The 25,996-nt window shown below is 47.1% G+C and overlaps 7 protein-coding genes across 13 annotated transcripts; 3 read left to right on the top strand and 4 right to left on the bottom strand.

Annotated features, from left to right (window-relative positions):
* Positions 1–67: 67 nt before the first annotated feature.
* BDCG_03536 lies at positions 68–5,283 on the bottom strand. 2 transcript variants are annotated; one of them, XM_045419165.1, is made up of 3 exons: positions 3,076–5,283; positions 2,845–2,976; positions 68–2,752 (listed from the first exon to the last, which is right to left on the bottom strand). In XM_045419165.1, the coding sequence occupies exon 3, from the start codon at positions 2,391–2,393 to the stop codon at positions 351–353; it is 2,043 nt and encodes a 680-aa protein (XP_045280499.1). In that variant the 5' UTR covers positions 2,394–2,752; positions 2,845–2,976; positions 3,076–5,283; the 3' UTR covers positions 68–350. The 2 variants fall into 2 exon arrangements, with proteins under 2 accessions (XP_045280499.1, XP_045280498.1); XM_045419164.1 differs by having other exon boundaries at positions 2,845–5,283.
* Positions 4,922–6,225, top strand: BDCG_03534 (uncharacterized protein; the record flags this gene model as incomplete). Its single annotated transcript, XM_045419163.1, has 4 exons — positions 4,922–4,998; positions 5,695–5,829; positions 5,881–5,975; positions 6,176–6,225. The coding sequence occupies 4 exons, from the start codon at positions 4,922–4,924 to the stop codon at positions 6,223–6,225; spliced, it is 357 nt and encodes a 118-aa protein (XP_045280497.1).
* On the bottom strand, positions 5,372–7,163 carry BDCG_16757. 3 transcript variants are annotated; one of them, XM_045425950.1, is made up of 4 exons: positions 6,696–7,163; positions 6,427–6,619; positions 5,542–6,270; positions 5,372–5,443 (listed from the first exon to the last, which is right to left on the bottom strand). In XM_045425950.1, exons 1-2 carry the CDS (start codon positions 6,975–6,977, stop codon positions 6,566–6,568), a joined length of 336 nt encoding a protein of 111 aa, XP_045280496.1. In that variant the 5' UTR covers positions 6,978–7,163; the 3' UTR covers positions 5,372–5,443; positions 5,542–6,270; positions 6,427–6,565. The 3 variants fall into 3 exon arrangements, with proteins under 3 accessions (XP_045280496.1, XP_045280495.1, XP_045280494.1); XM_045425949.1 differs by having other exon boundaries at positions 5,420–6,270; XM_045425948.1 differs by having other exon boundaries at positions 5,428–6,619.
* On the bottom strand, positions 7,164–11,665 carry BDCG_03533. 3 transcript variants are annotated; one of them, XM_045419161.1, is made up of 3 exons: positions 11,182–11,665; positions 9,233–11,132; positions 7,164–9,172 (listed from the first exon to the last, which is right to left on the bottom strand). In XM_045419161.1, the coding sequence occupies exons 2-3, from the start codon at positions 9,460–9,462 to the stop codon at positions 8,266–8,268; spliced, it is 1,137 nt and encodes a 378-aa protein (XP_045280492.1). In that variant the 5' UTR covers positions 9,463–11,132; positions 11,182–11,665; the 3' UTR covers positions 7,164–8,265. The 3 variants fall into 3 exon arrangements, with proteins under 3 accessions (XP_045280492.1, XP_045280493.1, XP_045280491.1); XM_045419162.1 differs by having other exon boundaries at positions 9,233–11,129; XM_045419160.1 differs by having other exon boundaries at positions 9,233–11,665.
* A 167-nt stretch (positions 11,666–11,832) lies between these two features.
* Positions 11,833–17,504, bottom strand: BDCG_03532 (adenosinetriphosphatase). The gene has a single exon (XM_045419159.1). It carries the CDS (start codon positions 17,321–17,323, stop codon positions 12,269–12,271), a length of 5,055 nt encoding a protein of 1,684 aa, XP_045275551.1. The 5' UTR covers positions 17,324–17,504; the 3' UTR covers positions 11,833–12,268.
* A 66-nt stretch (positions 17,505–17,570) lies between these two features.
* Positions 17,571–18,395, top strand: BDCG_03531 (NADH dehydrogenase (ubiquinone) 1 beta subcomplex 8; the record flags this gene model as incomplete). The annotated part of the gene is made up of 4 exons (XM_045419158.1): positions 17,571–17,711; positions 17,802–17,930; positions 17,994–18,305; positions 18,366–18,395. 4 exons carry the CDS (start codon positions 17,571–17,573, stop codon positions 18,393–18,395), a joined length of 612 nt encoding a protein of 203 aa, XP_045275550.1.
* A 919-nt stretch (positions 18,396–19,314) lies between these two features.
* Positions 19,315–25,321, top strand: BDCG_03530. Of its 2 annotated transcripts, XM_045419157.1 has the most exons (6): positions 19,453–19,915; positions 20,009–22,148; positions 22,199–22,384; positions 22,441–22,909; positions 22,987–23,568; positions 23,635–25,293. In XM_045419157.1, exons 2-6 carry the CDS (start codon positions 20,227–20,229, stop codon positions 24,529–24,531), a joined length of 4,056 nt encoding a protein of 1,351 aa, XP_045280490.1. In that variant the 5' UTR covers positions 19,453–19,915; positions 20,009–20,226; the 3' UTR covers positions 24,532–25,293. The 2 variants fall into 2 exon arrangements, with proteins under 2 accessions (XP_045280489.1, XP_045280490.1); XM_045419156.1 differs by having other exon boundaries at positions 19,315–22,148; positions 23,635–25,321.
* The last annotated feature ends 675 nt before the right edge of the window (positions 25,322–25,996 follow it).

The raw sequence follows: 25,996 nt of genomic DNA, 5'->3' as shown, positions 1-25,996 counted from the left end.
GCAAAGGGCGAGTTCGGGGCCAAGTTTGCTCGCCCCCTATTAAAGCCATCCGTTTATTGGAGAACTACCTAGTTATGAAGCAAACATACTCTCATTTTTCCCAGGGGTATGACAGCATTACTTGCTAAGGGGCTACATACTTCTTTCTTGGGGCCCTATAGAGGGCGACTCAACCACATTTGAAAAGAAATATAGATATACGTTGCCCTTAACACTAAATATCTACAATAACCAACGAATCATCCCATTATTGGGAGTAAGGAGTAAGGACATAGAGCCTATTTGCACAAGGGGAAATACTGGCACCGTCCGATATGGCACGTCAAACACAGGCATAATATTTTCTCATCTCATTTCATTTCATATAGGAATACGGGGATATCTGTCCTTCCGCGACGCTTGATGCCCTCAGTAACCTTCCCCCACATGACAGCATGCTCGTGGATGTATGTGTCTCCAATTAAGAGATGGTGGTCAGGAATTCGGCGCAAAATAAATGGAACCCGGCCTCCAAAAAGCACACAGACTTCGTCTCCAGGACGCATCACCTGAGGACCAATACCTAGATAGCCCCTCTCTGTTACATAGAAGCGGCGATGGAAGCATATAGACCTGGCACCACGTTCAAAGCGTTCAGCATCAGCTCCACTTTCACCTACATCAATTGTGGCAAGGCTGCAGAGGTGATCAAGCAGATTCTGACCCTGAGGGCCGTATTTTATTGAAACTTTATCAGATGTGAAGATCTTGGACAGAAGGTACACAGCAGCATCTGCCTCTCCCTGCCGCATGAACCTTTCTTTTGTCAGACCTTTCGTGTCACCAGTCAACAGCTCAAGGTTCCCCATTGATGCTCCCAGTGGAGCCGCAAGTAATGTAGCACAGAATGCCATTACCAGAGGGGTTTTGTCATAGTACAAAGGCATCTCTGCTTGGTCTATCGGGAAGCTGAACACTTGGCCCCACAAGTCTTGAAAGGGAAATGGGCCAGTGAGACTGTATTCCAACACCTCGCTGACAGATTTAACCCTATCCACGTGGAATCCGCGTAATTGGAGCGAGTTCGGCCGAAGAGGTTCCTTTGAGAGAGGCATATCCTCAGCTTCTGCGAAGTAACGAAAATGGCCGTCGCAGAAGCCAGCTAGAAAGCAACCTACGTCGAAAACACTGCACTGACGAGGTTGATACCATTTCGGAACCCAGGAGGGGAAGTCGCTTTGGGCAGGGTCCTCGGTGTGCTGCACATGCGCCAATACATTGAGAACCCGAGGGCTCTTCCTGATTAAAAATCTGGTGAGATCTCTGTACACCTCAAGCAAATTCTTACTGTAATCAGGCCGCAACGCCTTGGGTCTTAGGACATCGACATCTGGGCCGAGGCTATTAATGCGCTTTGATACGCCGATTGCAAATCGGCGGTATAGCATGAGCGCTGGGTTGTGGTCCGAGGACGACATGGTTTGCGTAAAGGCTGTCGCTGGCTCCAAGCCTTCATCGGATATCCCCAATATTGAAAACACCTTATCACGTGGATCTGTAACCTTAAAATCTCGAGTCGTCGCTAGCAGCAACGTTAGAGAACCCAATGATCCCTCGACAGCTCCACCGCGAAATCCGCTTGAAGGTTGTCGGAGCATAAATATCATATTCCAGAATTCAGATGGCATCCCAAGCATCTGGTCCCTCTTCAAAGACATATACGGGGCTGTCGCAATGATGTCAAAGAAGTTCGTCTCCAGCCCTTCACACATAGCTATAGCCCATTTGCTTGCAACAACCTCCTGTATGCACCAATTTCGGATGAAATAAGGTTGGTCAAACAATTGGTCGAGGTGATGGAACGCCTCCGGTGCTCCCATAGCTACTTCGACAACAGCATTTTGCAGAGCAACTTTATCCGTACCACAACGCTCTCGTATAACTGCCAGTCGCTCTGCAAGCTCGAAAGCCATTTCCACGCCTGGAGTCCAGGACCCGAGCCATACCACGACCCGTGTAGCATGCTTGTACATAAATCGCATATATCTTACTTGCCTCGACCGCTCTTCTATATTGGACTGGTCAATGCATAGCGCGTCAACCCAAAGCCGCCTTGCCTGTGTTGGTAGGCGGAGATTTCGGAGCGCAGCGTCCAAGTTTGGCTTGATGGCAATCGGTCGTCCATCAATGTAAATGGAAGTCTGTTCTGTCTCCGTGCCCCAAACATAAGAAAGAGCCTCGTAAGTCAGTATGGGTGCGAAATCGGGGTCCAAAGCATGAATTATAAGACTGCCGCAAAGTGGCTCATTTTGTTGGCCAGAACTCAGGAGAAGCAAGCGGGTAAAAGGAGGCGTCTTGCCGACTGGGGTAATGGGTGGAAGAGGTTGATAGATATATTGAGAGTAACTTTCCATTGGAAGGAATGTTTTTGGTCGGTTGGGTCAATGTCCGTTCCACAGTGAACAGCTGTCGCCCAATTAGAATGACTGGATAGCCGGAAATTTTCATGCTCGTCTCCCCCCGTGTGAAGCTGCGACTTCCTAAAGGTTCTCGGGGGCCGGTCCGCTTTAGAAAGTACCCAGAGCGGTGACCGAGTGAAGTACGCAATCGGCAACTTATGAATATTCCACCGCGCCTTTGGATGGCAAAACATGGGAGTGTTCTGGCGCCTGGCGCATGGCGACATGGGAGGTTAGGCTGTGATCGGCGTTGCAAGGTTAGGCGCCGCTATCATGGGGCACAACCGCACAGCCACTTATTTCGTTCATTATGACTTCGGGGAATTAGATCCTGCTCCAACTGGCTGAAGGGCAAAAAAAAAAAAAAAAAAAAAAAAAAAAAAAAAAAAAAAAAGAGGGCAATAACCTCGCGCAATCCCGTTCAAAGAGCTTTTTGCCAACGATCTCTTTTAGATTTCTCTCATTCCGTACCTGAGTTCTCGAATTCTCGGAAACAAAGGACTTGTGACAGATGCTCATATTGTCCACATCAAAAACGCTAGTAATATTAATTAGACGCGGCGGGGTTTTCAATTGTTAACCACACGTTTCAACAACAGTTAATAAACCAGCCAGATGAAGCAGGAGACTGCCATACCAAACTATGAGTTCATCGGAACCATTATTCCCTTTTGGTCTATGGCGGGCAGAAAGCCAAACATCACTCCAATCGTCAAGCAAGGAGTCAGTTATTTTACGCCTGGGTGAATTAGGAGCCTCTGGAGTGCACTTTAACTTTTTTTATTTCGTCAAATATCCCTTCAGGCAGACACATGGCAGCTCGTTCATTCGCTATGTGTGGTGTTTCATTTCAGTGTCCAGCATGGCGACTCGAATGGCCACGAACAAACAGGAAACAGTGGCGAAATCAAGGAAAACAGGCTTGACCGTTGATATTTCAGCGGTGGAACACTGAGGTGCTTACTAGCCAGCACAGTGCGTTTCTCGGGTGTTGCTTTCCGATGCTTGACTCCGCATTTCCGGGCATACAGAACTCGTGGTACAGCCAATATGTGCGCCTTATCATGCCTCTTAAGTTGCACCGTTTTCCAAGGAAGTGGACTAAAACGCGGCGGGAGTGCGGATGAAAATGACGACCTGGTCCTTGATAGGGAAGGCAACAAAATCAAGGCCTCAATATCCCGGCTTTGAATAGCTGACGTGGTTACTCAGCGGGCGGTATATCTTCTTCCATTTAACAAATAGGAGAAGCTTCCACGGACACCAATTACAAAGTTGGCATGGCAAGAATTGTCTCTGGTCGATCTCATTTACGCTGCACCCCGTTCTATTGGCTTCTCAAAATCCAAAGACGGACAACAGGATTCCGGAGAATCTCTGTGAACATGTAGGAGGTGTTCGAAACACTGGCTAGAAAGGCGTCTGATTGCTGATATTTTCCAGAATAATACCAATACTTGTTGGTTTAAGCGATGCTGCCGAGCGCATAGCGCGGTAGCCATAGCTCCGATGCTAGGGTCGTCGGGTCTGGACCCTTTTCTCGTTCCCTTCCCAGGCTCTGGCCTTAAATAATTTCAATTATTTGATGGTTTCGCTTGTCCGATGATGTCAAGCTTGTTAAATCAGCATGGGGGCGATTAACCGATTTCATCTTTGCCGCTTGGCAAGCAAAATATTCAAACTTCTTGGTCGAAGATGGTGTTTGCTGAGTAGCATCTTTCGAAAGTTAAGTTACCGTGTTCATTACTGTTACCGCCTGTAAGCTAGTTACAGGAATCGCAACCCGGTCAGACGCCAAGGGGTTCCCCCACTCTGCCTCCAGAAACCTACATGCATAGTATTCCCTCCTTCCATCCAAATCGATTGATTGCACAAGGGTGGTACGGTACTGAACTAGCGGATTTGACGATATCGGAGCTCCCCTCAGCATTTGACAGTGGCTGGCTGTACCCTCCTTCCACGAATCCATGGGGAGCTGGGTGCACGCTGTATGTGCACATGTCTCAAGCCAACCAAGAGACTTCCTCCAGAGCCACTGCAGATGATGTTTGGCTAGAGTGGAGATCATGACCCGCCTATGGGAGCCTATAGGAGGAACTCGGCACGGAAAATCATCTGCCTGAGGTACATGTATGTACAGTACATGGAATCGGGAGCCAGTGCTCTTATGCAGCTGAGTAAACGGTGGGCACGCTATGGTGATGTTGTACGGAGTACAGTCCGTAGAGAAGCCTTGGTATCAGAAATTTTTTTAAGTTTTCTCTTGCACATAGGAAATGCATTGAGAATCATGTTAAACCCAACTTCGTATGGACTAAACTGGAGCATGAAGGCCTGCTCCGAGTTTAAACTAGGGGACCCCTGATGAGATCGGATACTTAAATACGAGCCAATGCATCAGGATAGATTCTCGTGACAACTGTAAGCATTCCAGATATCTATGCGTAGATGCTCCTGTCAACCGTAAGCTTCGCGCATTCAACATGCCCACCACGACAAGGATTGACGTGGCTAGATCCAGGGCTTTCTTGACATTTCCCGCCCGCAGCGATAGGCGGCGGTACGTAAAAGGTTTGCCACTAATTCCCGCTCGACCATCACAATCCCTCAGGAGTATTTCGGGGCAGACGGCTATGGAGCTAGAGCTCCGGTGATGCCAGCGGCCAGCCAGCCATCTCAGATCAATGCCCTTGTCGCCCTCTCTGAAGAAAAGCGCCAGCGAGAACATGTTCCCAATCCAGATCATCCATCCCTCCTTTCTATGTTTCCTTTTTATTGGGGCGTTTCTGCAATGTAGATCTCGATTAATCTCAGCCCAATGGCCCGTGTCGCTGCGCCATCTATTCATCAACAGGCCAGGGGAAGAAAATCCCTGTCGCCGGGGGGGGGGGGGGGCGGGGGGTCGGAAGATCTATCACTCCAATGATCTTGGTATGTGCGTTCTTGTCATGGACAAAATCGTTTCTACGGAGTACGGAGATATCGATTGGTTGAGGGGAGCTTTTCTGTCGTCCAGTTTCCAATTGAGTTAAAAATAAACCTCGTCAAATACATCACACACCCTCCAATTGCCAATATTTTTCTTTTATTTTATGCTACTTACACTCTTCTATGGATTATTTTGACAACAAATTGTATTTTTATATCTCAATAGAATATACGGAGTACATTGGACTGTACAAAACTAGCTCTTAGGCGGCGCATGAGGTTTTTGGCACGAGTAATTAATAATCTGCAGCGATTTTAGCGCGTCTAGCTCTTTAGAGAATCTTTCTAGAGAATTCAACGTCATCTCAAGCCACAAACTGCCTCCTGACGGGATCCATATTCAGACATTCCTCATCATGGCGGGACAGGACGGTCGTGGCACCATTGCGTCCGTTCGCGCGGAGTGAGCCTTAATGAGAATAGGAGCATTTTGACATTTACCAGCTTTGAACAGGGCGCTAAACGCAGATGGTGCGGAACTTGAAGTTCTATATCCACTGCATTTAGCACATCCGATTCATAACTTGCCGTTTTCGCAGGTAGCTTTCGGTATGTTGGGCGATACCGTGTACGGAGTACTGCACACGTACATGGCTGATGACTTTCGATGTACCCAACGAACTCTAACTGAACAAGCAAAGACCTTCAACTTCGTCCGAAGATTATATGTACCCTATCAGCTGAAAATACATCATGGTTGTTGAATATTGTTGCATTAGCGAGGCAAGCGTTTTGAAAAACCGTGATAGAACCTGGAGCTGTTGGCATTCTGACCGTGCCGAGCAGAGGATCTGCTTAGTTCCGAATCGGTGGTTGGTGCAATCGTGACGAGTTGAAGTGGAACCTGATGGTAAACAGATCAGTCGATCGGCAAGACTCGTGAGCACTAAGCACAACAAACTAGCAGATCACTAGTGACTCGGTAACTAACTACCTAGGTAGTTAACTAACGAGGAGTGGACTGACTGCCTGCTACTCATTGAGTCCTCAATGCTCATACATTTCATAAGTGGATCTGGCGGGTGTTGCCAAGTTCGATCCCGCAACAGCTCCACGACGCCAGCGAAACGGTCTCTGTTCTTCTCCACTTGGTGTCAATGGTAAAAGGCAAAAGAAGGAACACTGTCGTCAGCCCGAAGCTACTTTTCGTACTTTCTCAGCTCTCCTCTGAACCTGCGTTGCGCACCGTTTAACTGGTTAGTCCACTTGTCAGTCTAGTGAGCTTTGAATGTACTGCACACGGAGGGGGGCTATTTTAGGATTAATTACGCGATTCCATTGAATCTGACATATGTACTGTACGGTACTCTGTACATATTTTGTCCGAAGTTCTGATTCGGCCCCGCAGAACAGGGTATCTTTTAAATCAATGGGTTCTTCACGGGCGGCGCGAGGGAGGAAACCAAGTGGAAGATTTCGAATCGCGGGCGGGAAAAGGGATATCGGGCCCGTGTACTCCGTACAGAGTCGAGAACAAAACAATAAGAAAGCTTCAGGCATGAAACCCGATCTGGACCGACTTGTGGAGATCATGTATGTACGAATACACATGCGTTATTTTGCATGCGGAGAAATGACATGGCTTTCTCCTTTCGCACCGGACGATTGCGCATATGGCGAGCCTAGGCATGTACTGCGTGCAGGTTGCGTGTGCAGTTCATGTACTCTTATGTACAGTACCATACTGGTTGCAGACAAGATACTAGGCGTAGATACCCTCTTCGTGGTTGATAGAGGGGGCCACTAGCTTGAATGATCGCATATAATGGCGAGCGGCTTTGCTTGATGAGCTGCGAATCACCCAGTCAACAGGTCGGGGTGTTGTGGCGAACCGTGGATGTGACGGTAGCACGGTAGCTGCATAGCCCCTCAGGAAGATCAGATCAATCTAGATAGCATACCAAGGCAGTAAAGCAGCAAAGGGGTACTGATGTCGGCAGAGCATGTAAGTTTTGAATAACACGTTTGAGGGAGAAGGAAAATTAGAGGCTTCTAGTTCATCATCTGTATCTAGTAAGTGGGGAAATTGATAGCGCCAATGGCTCACAAAAAGTCGGTAAGGCTCCCTGTTGTACTACCTTAGACATGATGTGAGCGATAATTGCTCTTAGAGAATACGGATGCAAGTATGTTATCCAGCTCGAGGAGCAACAGCCTGAACAGAATTCAAAGAACAAGGTAAGTAGGGATACATTAAATACTGACGGCAACATATATATAGATATATTATGTATATATAGAGAACGATTGTCATATCCAAATGCCATAATATCCCAAAGTCCCAGCCATTCCAAATTTATCCCATCCAGAACCCTATGTAACAAGTGAAAATAAGAATAAAAATGAAAGAAAAAAAGAGCGGATCACAAAAATGTAAACTGTCTTACTCTGCACAAGAAATTAAAAGAGAGGCGACCGTGAAAGCGAGTCGCAAATGTTCCACAATAGTTGAATATCCCATATAAGTACCAATCCGCCATGACTTTTCCAAGGACTCGAAATAGACAAAATGTGTTTGATGAAATCGCAAATCATGTACCTGAATGCTCATTGAAAAGCAGGAAAAGTATGTTGCAACGAAATAGTTTTAAGGACAGGTGATCCCGTTTCATCCGAGGCAAAATTATAGATAAAATTGCCTTCGATGAAACCGGATTGACTCAATTCGCCGAACTCGAGATTAGATTTCAACTACGGGTTCGGCGAAGAATATTCTTGGTTTATATCAGTTCCCGAAGGTAGCGCGTTTCGGCTGCTAGAATTGCTTCTGGAATCGGGAGGGAAGTATTTAGATGCATAGCAGATTGGTTCAAAACTTCAAACTGCGATTGGCTGGTGGTCAGGCGTTGTTTTGCCGATGCAGAATCCTTTTACGTTTCACTTCTGGCCGACGTCGTCTTAGAGGATCACGACCGACCCTTGGATTGGTTGTCTCGATCCCGTTCGGGTGAACATGTGTGGAAGCAGCACGTCTCCAAGCCTTGATTTCAGGATTCGACTGCAGCAACTCTAGCTCAGAATTAGGTGACAGTGCTGGAGAACCCCCATATTGTTGAGCATAATCCTCACTGGGGGTTGGTTCATTATATTCCGTATAGTCTGGAACTGCGGCGCTTCCATCACCTAAGGCAAAGAGATGGGATGGGCATGATTGGGATACATCAGGTGTAATGTAGCTCCATGGAGTCATCGGATTGTTTTCTGTATTGACAGGACTTGTCTGTAATGACCACTCTCCAGGATACGGCTTCACGAACGAATCGCTCACGGAAATATTGGTCCCAGAACCCGTAAATCTTGAGTGGCATTCCATGGGTTGATTTATGGCGCTATCTGCTATAGAGCTTATGGTAGGGTTCGGATGCCCATAGGAATGGACGGAAGATAACGGCGATGGGGTTGGGAAATGATGTAGCAAGAATGGTGGATGGATGTTATTGGAGATACTATTAGACGAGGTCCAATCCGCTGAACCTGATTGTCCTTCGAGCAATGGTGATTCTTTCAGCAAGTGGTGTTGGCTATATCCTGATGGCACTATCCATCCTTTCGGATCATCCCATCCGACCCTGCTGGGGAAAGATGCCGCTTGAGTTGACGATGGTTCGTTCACCGTGGTCAATTCTAACCGATTTGGGTGCTTGGCGGTAGCGCATGTGGTCAATCCGTCGCTCTGCTTCTTCCTCTTTTGGCGCGATGGTTTGGTAACTCCCCATTTCTTCAATCTACTGCGGAGTTGGGTTTCACTGGGGCGGCTTAAGTTAGTGCACAGAGCAGGTTCGGGGGGAACGAGAGGAAATTCTTACGTCGGGTTAAAATCTTCGCTTCTAATTTTCTTAATGACTTGTTTCAGAGGCCATTCTTCTTCTTTGTAAAGAACTGCAATTTCAGCACGTTTGCCTTCCCAAACTTCGGATGGTATTGAATTCTTCATGTTGGCTGATGTTTCTATGAAAGGGGGTGGAGAGATAGTAGGAGAGTTTGAGAACAAGTAGGGGGTTCGGTGAGGAGGATCCAATGTTTTGCAGCAAGCCATCAAACGTAGGAAGGTACCGACTCCATGGTCTTATTATCGAGTTTGGCGAAACGAAAGCAAAAGATGAGAGTGAAGGAAGCAGAGGAGACGAGTGCGAGGACTGGAGATCTAAAAAGGAAAGAGTGGAAGAAGGGCGGAAGAGCGGAGCATGCCAAAACCATTCAAGCTGTTGTGCACAGAGCCGCTGGTTTCGAGGCGGCCGTCTCTCGCCAATGCGTCAATAATTGACTAGGGAGGAGTGAGTGGCACTCTGCTGAGAGACGAACAACCCTTGATCAGCCACAAAAGTTTATCGAACCAGGCTAGCGGTAAGTGGACAGGGGAATGCAGAGGAGACAGGTCCATCAACTGAAAGTGGACCTCCTTGAATTCTGCAGGACCCTACAGAGTAGAATACCCAGAGTATGAGGTAATGAAAAAACGACGGCACTGTATCATCGTCATGGTTGCCGCAACACAGCGCACCATTATGACAGAAGGTCTTGAAAAATAAAACACCAGGAGAGGACGTCTTGGCGATTCTGTTCAGGGAGACCGACAAGGTAGGTCTAGCTTAGGCTAGCTAGCCATTCGAAGGGAACTGCTGGAACTTCCGTCGTAACGACCTGGCCAAAGCAACAATACAGCTAGCATCTTGTCACCACTTGTCATGCTCTCAGTCCCGCAGATTACCCAATTACGCACTGTTGGTAATCAGGTTTCCGTTCCCTTCGAACAACGGCAACCAGTGAACCTGAGTGGAGAAATGACAACAAAGAAGATGGACTGCAACCCAATCAGACGGCGCCCGGGGGCCCGGCCGGGCGGTTTTACCCAGTCTGCCGAGGATTAGGCCGGAGCTATGGCGAACCCACTGCCCAGCCATGCCCCCAAACCCCAGCTTGTTCTTTTGTAAGGACAATTTTTGGAACCGATCGCTCGGGTTTCAGGAATCAACGGCATAAACCGATGAAAAGAATATAACAAGAGATAGTTTCCTGCTGGTAATTTAGTAAATACCCCCGGCTTGGGGTGTGATAAGTCATTGGCAAGAATGCTGTTGTCAGGAGACTGACTGCATCCCGGTGATAGAATACCGACCGTCGATCAAACAGCTAGCCATCCAGCAAAAAATGGAACCACAAGTATTTGGATCTGGAATGTGCCTGTATGGTACAGAGTACTTTTTTTGGAGATAACCTTCTTCGGCTAGTGAAAATCCATAGGATTTCTAATTGCGCTTTTCTGAATAGGTATGTACGGAGTAAGTTTGTCACGAATAACAGAAAACTCATGCAAGTCGCTTCCCCCTAAAGTCACACCATGCAGATATTGGCCTGGGCGTCAGCCACCGTTAGGTCTTCGGTATTTTGTTTTAGCGTGCTGTTCCGCAGTATTTTTTACGCCGCGTACATTCGAACGTGTATTTTCCCGCTAACACTTTGACTCCTGTGTCCCGAAGGTCGATCTCATTGTGGTTGGCATCGCTTCCCCTCGCATCTCCCTCGCCTCATATCATCTCACAACCTGTTCTTTTTGGGCAGGGGGGAAGAGCTAGAGAATGTTCAGCTAACTCAGACAAGGGCTGATACACCATGGGCTGGCTGAATTGAATGAAATAGCCGTAAAGATAGACATCACAGTTCACAGTTTACCACCGGTTTGGGCAAGACTCCGAATTCCAACAACTTCTTAGTTGAGTTAGTAGGAATAATATATCTTTTGACCACGGTACTTAACATTACAATTCAGTCTAGGGGTCTGGTGGAAAATCTGTCAAGCCTCGCGTGATTTGGCAGCCAGTTTCCATCCCTGGTATTATTATGAGAGGTCTGAATGGCATAATGTTTGGTTGATTCGTTGAAGTGGAAGTCTGTGTGTTGTGTGTATTATTCATGATTCGCTGCGGCTTCAAGCTCTTACAGAAGAAACCGGGAGAGTAATTCGACGTATCACATCTGTGCCGTCCTTGCTATGTCGTATTTGCCATTCCCTAAGTGGCTTGCGGCTTGTGGCGTGTCTAAGACGACAAGCTTGGAATGCTGACAACCCCAGCAGGGGTGGAAGTCAGGTGTGCTAGGCACATACAGGCCTCACGGCCAGCATGGAGATCTAGAAAGGCCAATCGTTGCCCTCGGCAAACCACGATCGATGTGAGGAAATCTTGTGCTACCAACAGCTTGGGCCTTGGACTTGGGAATTCGTGGGATGCTGGAGACGCGAGAGCCGTGGTGAGGGGATGGAGGCGGCTGGGATGAGTGTAGCTGAGTTAGTTACGGTTGTCACGTGTTGTGCTCCAGCCAGTGGGTGCCGACTCCCCACGGGTTCCAATTGGGGAGGGGCTGTTACCCCAAACTGGAAGATAATGTACTCCGTACAGAGTAGAAAAATGCAGATATCAGGGCCCATGAAGTTTTTGCTAGTTACTGATAAATTGGCATCGAAGCGCGAGAAATAAAGTTTCGACCTTACAACAGGGAGGCCCAATTTCATAATTCACCATACTTCGGCAGTGTTGATAGAAACTTGTGTGGGGAGCAACTAGATATATATAGTGTACAGAGGTACACGAGCGTAAAATATTTCGTTGGTTGCGGAATTATGCAGAAGTATAACAGATAATAAGAATACAACGGAGGGGAAAAAACGGGGAAAAATATTATCTATGACCAAGAGCCCTACTTTTTCTTTTCTTTTTCTCCACAACCCCTAGACCCCCAAACAAATTAAAATACTAAACGCCATTCGCCATCTCCAAATACCCGGATCCGGGGTAAGGACCTTTAAAAGATCAACAAACCAAAATGTAAACAGCCTGTGGAACCTATCACCTATGTCTTTTGATTCGATGTTCTTGTCCCCTTCTCGACTTCCTTTTTCTCTTGTCTGGGGGAAGAACCAAGGGTTCGTCCTTCAGATTCCATTCCATAAAACGTAGCAGATAGTCATCAATGTGACCGGATTCAGGTTCTGCCTCGGCTTTGTCTTGTGCAACCTGAGCTGCTGGCGATCCAAGGCGTGCAGGAGTATTGGCATTTCCTGCATGAGTAACAGATGGTTCGTACTCTTCGCCTTCCGTTGCCATGGGTGTCCCGACTTGGCTGGGTCCGGGCTGGCCTGGAGTGTGTGGTGCGCTACCCTCCTCGAAATCGCCATCATCTGCATGCTCCAATTCTTTCTCCGCATTCTTTGCAGCATCGATATCTTCTTTATCTTCTGCCTGTTCGAAGGCTCGAGGGGTTCCGACAACTTTGGTATCAAGAACTCGGTCCATGGCTGCACTCGCTTCGTCATGCCCATCCACAACAGCGTCGGTTAACATGCCCCGCACATCCAACTTTTGGAAGTAATCAGTTGTGAATTCGCCTTCCTGGATGATCACATCGTCAAGCATCCGTTTTTGATTGGCCTTGCGTAGAATGTTGGATTCAATTGTATACTCAGAAACAAATCGATAGATATGAACATCACGAGTCTGACCAATGCGATGACATCTGTCTTGACATTGCTTATCCATTGCAGGGTTCCAATCCAAATCGTAGAATATGACTGTATCAGCTCCTGTCAAATTGATTCCTAAGCCCCCTGACCGGCTAGAGAGGATGAAGGCTAAAATTCGGGTATCATTGTTGAAACGCTCGGTCAGCATCTGTCGCTGCTCCACTTTGGTAGCACCATCAAGGCGAAGATATCGGTGACCATGTATATTGAGAAATTGTTCCAGGATATCAAGCATTTTGGTCATCTGGGTAAATATTAACGCACGATGACCGCCTGATTGTAGTTTCCTAAGAAGTTTGTCAAGCTGCTGAAGTTTTCCGCAATCATACTGCAAGAGCCGTTTATCTGGGAACGCGATTGATAGCCGCATCTGTGCCTCATGGAACGGATCATAGTTCGGAACCCTTTGCGCCTTGCTGAAGTATCGGGACTCGATAGGTGTCAGGGCCGCAGTAGTAATGTCAGACGCAACCGCTGCCGGTGTGACAAAAGCAAACTTCTGTATAATGTTTTCCATCGCTTGTGACCTTTCATTGAGGGACAAAATCATCGAAGCGAGGACGGGGGATTGACGCGAAAACCAATCAATAAGCGAGCGACGTGGCGGTAAACGTTGGGATTTTGACTGGATGCTAATATTGACGTTGAGGAAGTCGATAAGGCTTTTCCCATATAGTGGCCGTTGCCCGTGGCGCTTCGACTCGAAGTACAAGCACCGCTCCAGCTCCTGCATCCTCATTTTTCGAGATGAATTCTCCATTGATGTCAGCACAGACTTCACAGAGGACCCATCGAATTCCATGCGCCAGTTAGTGCGATTATATTGGCGCTCGCGTAGTGCTCTGAGAGGAACAAAGGCCATGATTCGTGATGTGTCGTCCACAAGTCTCCTTGACGCATTTTCTCTTGATATGGGTACCAAATTTAAGAAGTCTAAGTCTAATTTGCTCAATGGATCCTCTCTTAACAGGCGGCGTCGAACAAATAACTCCTTGATTTCAAAATCGGCTATCGCAGATCTTGGCATCGAGAATGAGGTCATTATCGGTCGCGTCTCGAAAAGATCGGGGTGATTGCAGACCTTCCGCAACTGCATTAAACAGTTTATGATGGAAAGATAATTTCCCGATGCTAATGTTTCTTTGGTTTGGGCTCGCGACATGAATCCATCATATAAGTATCGTTGGCGCTTTGATAGCCTGCACGGTACGACATGTTCAAACTTTGCAGGCATTTGTTTCTCAACATCCACTTTAAGACGGCGTAAAATGTAAGGGCGCAGAACAGTGTGTAATTTCGTAACCACTTTTTTGGCTTCATCATCCATGGTTTCCCTTCCGTGTTCGAGAATTTGTTCCACTGGTCGTCGAAACCATTCAGAGAAATTTCGAAGGTCGGCAAACCCTTCGACACCAGTGTCACTGCCATCAGAGGGCATGAGGAAGAAGAGCAGAGACCATAGTTCGGTCAAGTTATTTTGGAGCGGTGTGCCAGTTAACAGAAGCCTTGCTTTGGTTTTAAAAGTGAGGAGCGTTTGCCATCGTTGAGATCGGAAATTTTTGATATTATGCGCTTCGTCTAGAACCATGTAATGCCAGTTCCGCCGTTTGAAGGTTTGTTGATCTTGAAGCACAAGTTGGTACGAAGTAATACAAACATGCCAGCGGTCGTCATCCATCCAACCTTTACGCTTCTGTCTTCGCTCTTCTTGCGAACCATAATATGTGAGGATTTTGAATCCAGGACACCACTTTTTGAACTCCATTTCCCAGTTGAGCATTACGCTTGTCGGAACGACCACGAGGTGCGGTCCCCATACCTCGTGCTCGACCGCCAAATGTGCCAGTAGCGCTATCGTTTGGATAGTTTTCCCGAGACCCATTTCATCCGCAAGAATGCCGTTGATATTGCTAGTATACAAACCCGCAAGCCAATCCAAACCAAAGTGTTGATACTCACGTAGTGTCCCACGTAGAAGGTGCGGGATGGGTGTTTTTATTGGAAGAGATGATTTCGTAGGCGAACTATCAGCTTGACTCTCATTATAATCGTTCTGGTTTGGTTCATATGAAGAAACCGATTCAGCTTCCGACGGCTTTGTTGTAATCGTTACCGGCGAAGGCTCGCTGCTAGCATCTCTAATTGGGCGAACATTGATAGAAGCTTGAGATTTGTCATGCTCGCTGATACCATTATCATCAGTTCGAGTAGGTTCGTGTACGGTCAATTTTTGACTTAGTGGCTCGTGTTCTGTCGACTCGTGCGCTCTCGGTTGATATTCTTGTCCATCTGGCTCGTTTGTCCCATTTGGGACAAGGATGACCTCGTCTTCATCACCCTTCTCTTCCCCGTCTGTTTCAACAGGATCTTGCTTGTGGGAATTACTTCCTTGCTCAACTTTGTCTATTTTTGTGGTAAAAAACCCCAATAAACCAGGGCCCTCTTCATCACTGCTACTGGCCTCATCGTCGCCACTTTCATCGGAGAATGAACGATTTTCGTCACTATCACCCATGTCATCTTCCATGTCCGTCGACTCTTCGTCGCTATCATCTAGCAGCACCGAATCAACTTCATCTAAGTTTGCTACGCCTTGTCCTGTATCACTTGCAGATGTTGAAAATGGATCTTCCATTTTGGTGTTTGATTCCATGTCAGGAGAGGCATCACGGGCGGATATCAATGGGTCTCGCGGCGAACGGCTTGATTTAACATCAACTCCAATGTTACTCGAAGTAAGATGCGCATACTTAATACGAAGTTCTTCTGCCGTCAAGCCTTCGTCATCGTTAATTTCGCCATCGTCATCCCCTTCACTCTCAGATGCCGTCGACATATTACTTTCATCCTCTGTTTCGTCGGTGCTAGATTCATCTGACTCCGAGCCCGTTTGAACCTCAGACTGGCTCTCCTCGATTTGAGAATCGTCCGGTCTATCCGGTCTCCTCATTTCAAACAACAAAGTGGATTGTTTGATAGCCTTGTTTAACGCAAGTTGATCCTCTGCCTTTCTCTGTTCTTCCCATCGGGCCAAACGAGCTTTCTCCACCTCTGCACGAACCGCATCAAACTGACGCTGCAAATCCTTAACAAGTTGTTTACGTTTCTGACGCATTTCTTCCTGCTGTTCCCTTAATATATCCTCTGGGTGTTTATTTCGCTTCCTCCACACTTCGGCACACCATTGAGCAAATAGTTTTGCTAGGTGTCGATGCTGCTTGCGTTCCTTATCGAGCAATTTCTTAAAATACAAGGCATGGGCGATAAGGTAATCTTGGTGGGAGTATTGGGCGGGAGGTTCTTCCGCCGGATCAGTCATATAACGAGAGCAGCGTTCTTTACTTAGTAGTTGGCCAGGCTGCCCCGCTTCCCAAACCCTCGATCTCATGCGAGCCTCTGCAAGCGCAGCCTCAGGAGTGGAGAATCCCACTTCATCGTCTGTTGCAGCTTCATTTTCTATCCATTCACGAAATGACGAGTATTTCCTATCCGGTAGAACATGGGATGGATGCTGGGTAGCTAGAGACGGCATTTTGACTTTAAACCGCAGTCTTGGTAACATCGGACCCGAATTCCCTCCGGCCTCCTGTCGCTCTGAAACCTCGGTCCTCCGACTTCTTCCACTTGTAGTCGCATGTTTTGCAGCCACAGGAGACGTCTCCGCAGAGGTAACATGGCTTCGGTGAGACCTGGGGGTACTCCTCCCGTTCGTAAGAGTAGTGGACTTGTTATGGGAACCAGACGTAGCTAGACTAGGAGCTCTGTTTCTCGACGACCCGTTTTTAGAAACGGAAGTTTGGGTATTTTGTTGTTTCGCGAGTAGGACTCTGGTACTCGGGCTTCGTAGAGAATCTTTCCTGGGAGAAGTAGTTTCAGTACCATTAGTAGTGACCTTTCCTGTAGACAAACGCCTCCCATTCGTTTCAGATTGGGATGCCATCGCGACCAACGGAGAATTCCCATGTCGCGAAACGCGAGTTGGCTTCGATCGGTTCACGTAGTCCTGGTGTGCAGAACGGGTATGTCTCTTATCCGACTGAGGCAGCAAATCGAGTGGTACGACGTTTGTCCTAGACGACTTTCGCCTGCCGCCTTCGATGAAGGAGGTGGGCCCATCAACCGCCACGCGCTTCCACGGAGGAGATATTGGACGCGGCGTACTTCGGCCAGAGGAGTCTGCAAGTTTCCGCTTTTTGGACGGGGGTCCCGGGAGGGTGTCGGGCTCCTCATCTTCATGCCTAGGGTTATTAGGAACGGAATCTCCTACAGCGGAATCGGGAGGAGCTTTCGGAGGAGGCGAGCCATCAAGTTCGGCTTCAGGCTCGGATGTTGCGCTGTCGTGGTGGTGTTGGGACGTGCCTCGAAGGCTGCCGTTTTGCATTTCTTGTTAGCTTAGGGGCGCAAGGACGCAGCAGACCCCAACGATCCCAACGAAAACGCGTTCCAAATGTATGGATGTACCATCAATCGATAGCTCGTCTGTCATAAAATTGGCATATAAATTTTGGCATCGTTATCGGCAAATTTGCGTTGCTGGTGACAAAGAAATGCGTTGCGCTGATGGATTGCGTGTGAAGTGGTTTTTCGCAGACTAGGGAGGCAATTAATTTCGCTGACATAAGAATCACATGATCCCCCGCAACATTGAGCCAAACCGCTTCCGGACATCTCATTATTTCCTTGGAACGTTCGGATATGTCGTCGATATACACCATTGCATCCTGTGGCCCGCGTTGCAGGATCCAAGCGCGTTGTTTAATCTCAATCCTGTCTGACGAGCCGTCGTGCGAGCCTCTACAGTGCGTAATACCTAATCAAAAATGCCATTGACCCTACAGCTAACTTCCCCGAACTGTTAGATGTTGTCGAGGCAATTTATGACGGCAGCAAAACTGCCGACAAGGGTAGTTTGCCGGTTCGCCCGCCCACATGCATCGGTTTCCCAGATTCGATTTGCTTCACAGCCTACGGTCGAAGACCCAGAGATGGTGGGTTGCCGATATTATCCTACCTCCTTTACATGAGCTGATCACAGTACCGTACCTTTTCAGAATAACAACTACTACAACCCCCCCGGCCAGAAACGCCAATTCCGCGACCCATACGGCGATTGGTGGGATAAGCAGGACCGGAGAAACTTCGGAGAACCTGTTCATGAAGATAATGATATCTTAACTATACTTTCCACGGAAAAATATACGCACTTCAAGCCCGCCAAAGGCTTCTTCCTGTTGGGATGTGCTGGAAGTTTCGTCCTCATCCTCAGCGGGATTGTCAGCCTGTATTACCCCGATAAACCTAGCGTGCCACGCACATTCCCAGGTGGACTGGAAAAGGAGCTTGGAGGACCAAACACTGTTCGGGTAGGTTTTGAACATTCCCTCCTCAGCGAGTTAAGGTTCTAGAAGGCTGACTTTCTGAAGGCTCGTGCACCAGGAGAAGACAAATGGTGATCTTGCTTGGAGGCATTGTATTTGATTTATATGTAAATAAGAGTATTTGTGCCACGGCGTCGACCAAACAGTCTTTTCTCCTTTGATGCTTGCTGTACTTGCCTTAAATTGAGGCATAAGATGAATCTCTGAACCTCAAGTCCCATTTGACTCGGTACCCATCTGAGGCACGACAGCTTCTGTCACCAAAAAGAAAAAGTGACTGCGCACAATATGTACTGTGCAGCATGTATGACCTGCACATCTCATCAACCTTCGACCCATTTTTCCCACAGCTATACTTTTCTAACACACGTGTTGCCATTGTGTGGTGGACATCTATGGCACTTGTCAACTTCACTATCTTTTCCCAATTGGCATCAAATTATTATAACAATGATTATGTGATACAAACAATGAGGAAGATGAGTTTGCAAGTTAACTCTGGGCCTCCAAGCTATTTAACCTCGTATACTCTACGTTTTAGTCTAGTCGTTTTTGTCCTATATGTTAGGTACAACCGTATTATGTACACAAGGGCCGTCTGACAACTGTTGCAGCCGAAGGAAAAGTGGAATCACTGAACTATTTGCCAGAAGACCTCTGAATAACATGGAGCAAATCTTCCTGTCCTCAGCGAACACAATTGGGATCCAGATCTGCGGAATTGGGAAAAGAGAACATGGTTTCCATGCACGCCAGAGTGCCATACTTTTCTTGTATTGTAGCCACAGTAGACCCAGATGGGGCAACAGATGAAGAGTTGAGTTTCGAGCGCCAAACATCTAGTTATCCTCAGTATTCAGCACCAGGGCGAAGTTATCGACAGGACTTGGTACTGGATACATGTACATGTACCAATCTAAATCGCTGACTGGTTTTGGTCAACAAGCCGCAAAAGCAAGAAACGTGCCGTGCCATGTGCAATCAGATAATGTCCATTCCCTTCAAAGAACAGTTTCACAGCTAGCGGGCTGTGAAGACAGTGCTGAGCCATAAAAACTTGGCCCAGGGCCAGTATTCGTGATCGTTCAAGTGCAGGGCGTTCCTAAATCTGACAATCAAAACGCATGGCCGCCGTAAAATTCTCAATTGTGACAGGTCTCGGGCGATGAAGCGTCGGAGTGGAGGCCAAGCACGCAGACGATATCTTGAAGCAGCTTGGCTCCCGTACCGTTTATTTAGCTATTTAGTTAGTGAATAGTAGCACTTACGATGTAATGTAATTAAAGTTGGTGGATGCGACTGATCCTGAAACCACGTCCCGCAAAACCTTCCCCACCATCAAACCTCACAACACTTAGAATCAATGCAATCAGACGTCGGTATTTGCCAGCTTAACATCTCCTGGTATAGCCAGGGAATTCTGCATACTCGAAGATCGCAATAAGACCCTGCGCCTTTCTACAGTCACTCGGGGCTGCTGCCAAGTCGCCAGACCAACGACTGTCTCGGAACTGTCAACCTTTCGTCAGCATCACCACTGCCACTGTAACCTTAAATAGATAAGCAACGTATATTTCCAGCTCTTTGGCTTTCAGGTCCAGCCTCCTATCCAACCTGCACACATCATCCTTAATTACTTATAACACTGCTTGTCTCCTTACCGTTTGCTGAGACTCTTCTTCTATTAGCCATCGACCTAACGTTGTACTGCATGACTACGCATTTCCCAGCGCCGCAAGCCTGTGAAACCTCGAACGCCCGCATTGAACGCAGATAAGAAGGACGTTTTTATTCCACTTCTGCAGACTTGGCTCCTCGTGCAGGACTCCATGACTATATCTCTTCTCTCCCGTCGCTCAGCTACCCTCGTTTGGATAGAGAAAAGGGAAACACGTGCTTAGGTCTCATGTCGACTGCATCCTCCCGTTCTCGCGGCTTTGGTCGACGATTAGATAGCGACAGTGGTCCAGGCCTAGGTCGCCGTTCTCGGAATGTTTCCATTTCTCGAAAGAGGCCTGTCAGCCACAATGACGCCTACATATATGCCCTTCGAGCTGCATATCTCGCCTACCTTCTCCAACCAAGGGCACGTCGCACCCAGAGCGTTCCAGTTCCCCGCCAGCGAGCTCACAAATCATCAGCTTCCATAATAGCCGATCTAAACTTCGTCAAAGATAACAAGAGCACGAGGCTACCTCATGGGTTTATCGGCCGGCTCGAAAATCGAGTAACGGGAGTGTTTAAAGGGATCGAAAAAGAGAAAGCTTACCAGGATGAGGCTGTCAGGAGGACTTTTGCGGCATTTCTAAATCAGTTGAGGGAGCCAGGTTTTAACAAGAATATGAGAGAGGACAGACGGGCAGAACCCCTGGTTTTAATCTTCGTTACCCATGCTACAAAAGAGCTCTCCAAAGGTCAGGCACAAGATGATATCAGCTGGAAGCTTATGGTTGATAGGCATGTGGCTCTATTCGTGAGGATCATCAGTTTGGTCCTCAAAGACCAGGGTTGGGATAAGGATAGGCCTGAGCTGGCTAGCCAACTTTCCACTCTGGAAACCAAATTGCTTGCACATGATCAGAACCTTGCGGAGGCATCCCCAAAGGATGGAAACGTAATTACCGAACTCGTGCCCCTGACTTACAAGGTCGAAGACATGCCATTAGTCCAATTTGTGGCGAAAGTGTTTGGACTCAGGAATTCGTATGTGCAGTCAGATATAAACAAGTATAAAGATGTGTGGACAGCGACGGCGGCCCTACAAGACCTTAAAACATACCAGGTGCAACTCAACCTGAATACCAGGAAGACTCTGTCTAATGAAGACTTCGACTCAACCGAAGCTTTTGAAGCGTGGAAGAAAGCCGAGGCTGGCGAACTCTCCCGGATGATGTTCTCTATAATGCAGTCAAACCCCGATACCAAAACAAGTCTGCCTGGTAGCACACTTCCTCATCTCAATACCAGATCTAGCGACCCCCATGCAATAGATATTGGTTATTCCGACACCTCGGACATTTCTTCAATAGATGCTGCTTCTTTGTCACAGCCCGATGCGTCTCATGATTACGCTGATAACTCTAATATTTACACCTTCATTCCCCCGGATCCTAGGTCGTTTTACCGTTTTATACTCCTTCAAGTGGTAAACCACGAGCTACAGGAAAGACAGACCAACGCATCAGACGCGACATCAGACTCACCAGCTACGGCTCTCCTTTCAAAACAAGCTACGGATCTACTCAACGAAATAGGCCTTCGCTGGCGAATACCAACATCCAGTCGTGCTGTATTGCTCCTTGATGTTTTCCGGGAGAAATATGTGGAGCAGGAGATTGACCTTGACACATTGGATTCGGCATTCATTCTTGTGAACCAACCACCGTCGGAGAAATCGAAACGTAGCAGTAGTCTAATCGTCTCCTTGCTCTCAAATAGGGAGAATTGGACGCTGGCTGATTTTGGTGTAATGACACACCTGCTTGCCTCTCTCCACGAAGCGCTCCTTCGACATCTCTATGAGACGATGATGCACTGCTTTGACACCAAAGTTCCCCCTATAGGTTCAGTGATGTACATCCTTGAAAACTATGTCGAAGCTGACCCCAATTTTATATCTAAACCAGACGACGTTGAGAATTTTCGTTCTTATGTATATGATGGACTAGTTGACAAGGCAAAAGAAGTATATCAAGAACATCTCAACAAGGAAATACCCCCAGAACAGGATGTGTGGGAGTTTTATCATGTAATTCAACTTGGGAAAGGAATTTTGAAGCTTTGCCAACGAATACAGAAGAGATATAAGAAGAACCCGGAAATCATGGGGTACGTACTTGCAAATTCTTGATCTCTCGCCCTCAGACTGACTTTTCCAGCGTCAATCCCGCAACTATCCTGTCCAAATGCGTTCTTCCTATGTTCGCAGAGGACGCACGCGATATCATAACTAGGATTATACAGCAAGCCCAAGATAAAAACGAGGAGATTGGCGTCCAGGATGGCTTTGATTTGTACAAAGAATTGGCACAAATCCGCCAATTTTATACAACAACACTCCCTGGGTAAGTAGCTCAATCATATTTAACGTTTCCTCGTTCTTTAGCTAACGGCATTACAGTGAACCTTTTCCCATCCCAATCGAGGAACTTCTGTCCAACTTCGTTTGGCGCTGGATACAAGCTACTGATGAGAAGATCGTGGATTGGGTCAATCAAGCTATCAAACAAGATGACTTCAAAGTCCGCACTGAATCACCGACTGACATACCGACACAAGAGCAACGACGCAGCTTATCCGTCGTAGATGTTTTCCGGTCTTTTAATGAAGTGATTAATCAAATTGTGCAGCTGAATTGGGATGACGATGTGGGATATGCTAAGTTCATGACGGCCATTTCGAAATCAATCGGAAGAGGCATTGCGAGATACTGCGAAGTTCTTGAACAACAATTTAGTAGGGAAATGGATCGCCTTACCCCTGAACAAGAAGCATCCTTGTCGCAATCACGACAAGAGAAGTGGATGCAGATGGCCAAGGAGGCGTGGAATAATAAAGAAAAAATTGAACCGTTTCAGTTCTTCCCCCAGGTAAGCTTTGCGAAAAAAAAAAAAAAAAAGAAAAGAAAAAAATAGCTGTGAATATTGCTAACCTTTTTCTTTTTCAGTCCTTTGTAAAGCTGAATAATATCGAATACGCCCTCCATCAGTTGGATAAGCTTGAAAAGGACATAAATGTTGATGCTTGCGCGGATGTGCTTGCAAAACATACGCCCCCTACTTTACAACGGCCAAGGAAGATCACCAACTATGTTTTCACAGTCAAAATCGTCGAGGCAGAAGACCTGAAGGGATGTGACATGGATGGACTTAGTGATCCTTACGTTTCCTTGGCCGATGAGTCCCAGCGTATCTTCAAGACTCGTATTGTCTATGACAATCTTAACCCCCGGTGGGACGATACGGTAGACATCGTTACAAAGGGACCGCAGAACATCATTGCAACAGTCTGGGACTGGGACGCTGTGGGGAGCCACGATTATATGGGACGCACTTCTCTCAAGCTTGATCCTGCTCACTTTTCAGACTTTGTCCCAAGGGAATACTGGCTAGACTTGGACACGCAAGGCCGAATCTTGCTTCGTGTGAGTATGGAAGGCGAACGCGATGATATCCAGTTTTATTTTGGCAAGGCCTTTCGTACTCTGAAACGTACAGAACGAGAGATGACCCGGAAAACAACGGAAAAGGTATGTTCAATTTAATGTCACACTCGTATTCCCGGTTGGATATCACTTGCTGACGCGTGTTTTCAGCTTTCCGCTTATATCAACCATTGTCTCTCTCGTCGTGCTCTCAAAGCGTTGCTGTCGAAAGGAATCACTATGTCCACTGTTTCCAGCTATTTTAATCGGAACAAAGCAGCGACCGCTTCAGGTCCGACTCAGGCGGAAATCGAGGGCGCGTTAGACACACTGTTCACATATTTCGACGACAACTTTTCCATAATGAACCAAACACTGACAGAAGAAGCCATGAGAAAGGTCATGGCTCGGTTATGGAAAGAAGTACTGGTTACTGTGGAAGCTCTTTTAGTTCCTCCACTTTCTGACAAACCTTCCAATCAACGACCGCTCACTCAGCAAGAAGTCGACGTCGTATCCCGTTGGCTCCTCTTGCTCCTCAACTTCTTCAACGCCGTCGACGAAGAAACCGGCGAAGCAAACGGCGTACCCTTAGATATCCTCAAATCACCGAAATACCACGAAATCCAAAGCCTCTTCTTCTTCTACTTTGAACCAACCGATAATTTAATTCGAACGTCAGAACGCATGGCCTCCGCGACCGCAGCGCGTCAGCAGACCAACCGAAACCGACTCTCCGCCACATCTTCATCGCTCAGCCCATACTCTGCCATTGGTGGTGCGGCTGGTATCCCCTCTGCTCGCCGGGGCAAAAGTATTATGCTGTCCCGTAACCTGGGCACTATGAGGAAAGCCAAGGAGGAAAAATGGCGAGAGGCACAAGCGGAACCGAACGATGATATGATCCTTCGCATCCTGCGCATGCGACCGGAGGCGTACCCGTATATCCGTGATCGCAGTCGACAGAAAGAGAGGTTGGCGACGGCGGCTGCTGCTGATTTAATCGTTCAACAGAGCTTAATGGCTGGCAGTGGGGGGAGAATGGTTGGAACACTGCCGCGAAGGTAAAATCATGTTTATCGAACTATTATCTCTAGGAGATAGGAAATGACTTGTGTTTACGAATGGATTCCCCTTTATTTATTTTCACGGCTGCGTTATTTTAGAAGGGATGGATATGGACAGGTCGGGTTATATGTTTGGCGTGTGGGAAACTTAAGCGTTAATTGATGTTCGTTTCCTTTCCCCCTTATCTTTTTGCGTTTTTCTTTGCCTGTTACTTCGTTTAGCTTTTTTGCGTTATTTCCGACTCACAGCTCAAGACCAATCTTATATTATAGCTTCAATTTCCCTTCTTACAATTCTCTAGCAAAGTTCATATCATCATCGTTCAACCCATCTTCTGGGGATGCCACATACCTCTCATTTTTCGACTTGTATTCCCGAACCCGAAAATTCCCTTCTCTATTCTATCAGTCCTGCTTTGCCGTTTTTTATGATGCCTTAATGTTCCACCCAACCATCCCCTCTCTTGCTATGTTTCATGACTGTTTTCAGGCTTGAAAGACGATTCCAAGGCTAAAATGCGCCCTTTCGTTATCATGTTAGTAATATGTTATTCCGTGGGTACGAGGTTGACAAAAAAGGAACGGGCTGAGGAGTGGATAACTTCTGATGTGATATTTGTTTTTACACTTTTCGCTTGCAGGTCATACATACAAAGTTAAAGCGCTCTAAATCACATGAGAAAAAAGAAAAATGGAATGATTTCCGCTAACTACTGCAAGTCAGTAATTAATTTTTATTGCGAACAAGCATCAAATGCTTGCGCAGCCCCCTCTACCACTTCCACCCTCCCCTCAGACACCCCTCTAGTTAGTTACACCTCGACCTCATCTGTTGACAATCAAACCAACAACGCCAGACTCTCGTTGTTGATATCACCATCTGGATACTACCATTTTATGGATTCATTTACCCTGTTTATGTGATATGCTTCCCCTGAGGCTAGCCTTGTCCCCACGTTACCTTCCTTCGCGCTATCGGTTCCATACCTGTTTAACCACTGGGCGACAAGCAGCGTCCTCCTGGTCACCTCGCTCGAAATGATACAGGGCGCTTAATGGTTGGATTCACCATAATAGTATGGTACACGAAGCGAAAAGCTCATAAATTTCATTGGCAAACAAGAGCCCTTAGACAAAAAGGACCCAACCGCTACGCCCAGATCCTGATCCCCGACTATCTCGAACATGTTCTGTACCATCCGCTCAGCCTATGGCCCCCAGTGCCGATTTTTCCAATTTATAGCCCAACGTGGGTAGGCTTGAAATGAATGAAAACCTAAAATATTAAGAACAAGTGTATATTATTATAGACAATGAAACATGAAGACTTTGTGATAACAAAACAGGATGAGGAGGTTTAAATTTTTTTATTCCTCTCTTTTGAATCTCTTAATATTGCAACGTTTTGATGCACGCTGCTGTAGGCTGTACAATAGCTCCCAGGCAGATTATATTTACCTAGCCAA

Source organism: Blastomyces dermatitidis, assembly GCF_000003525.1.
Source record: "Blastomyces dermatitidis ER-3 genomic scaffold supercont1.3, whole genome shotgun sequence".
Lineage (NCBI taxonomy): Eukaryota > Fungi > Ascomycota > Eurotiomycetes > Onygenales > Ajellomycetaceae > Blastomyces > Blastomyces dermatitidis.
The sequence above is the reverse complement of the archived record's forward strand: the minus strand, read 5'-3'. Positions and strand labels throughout refer to the sequence as shown.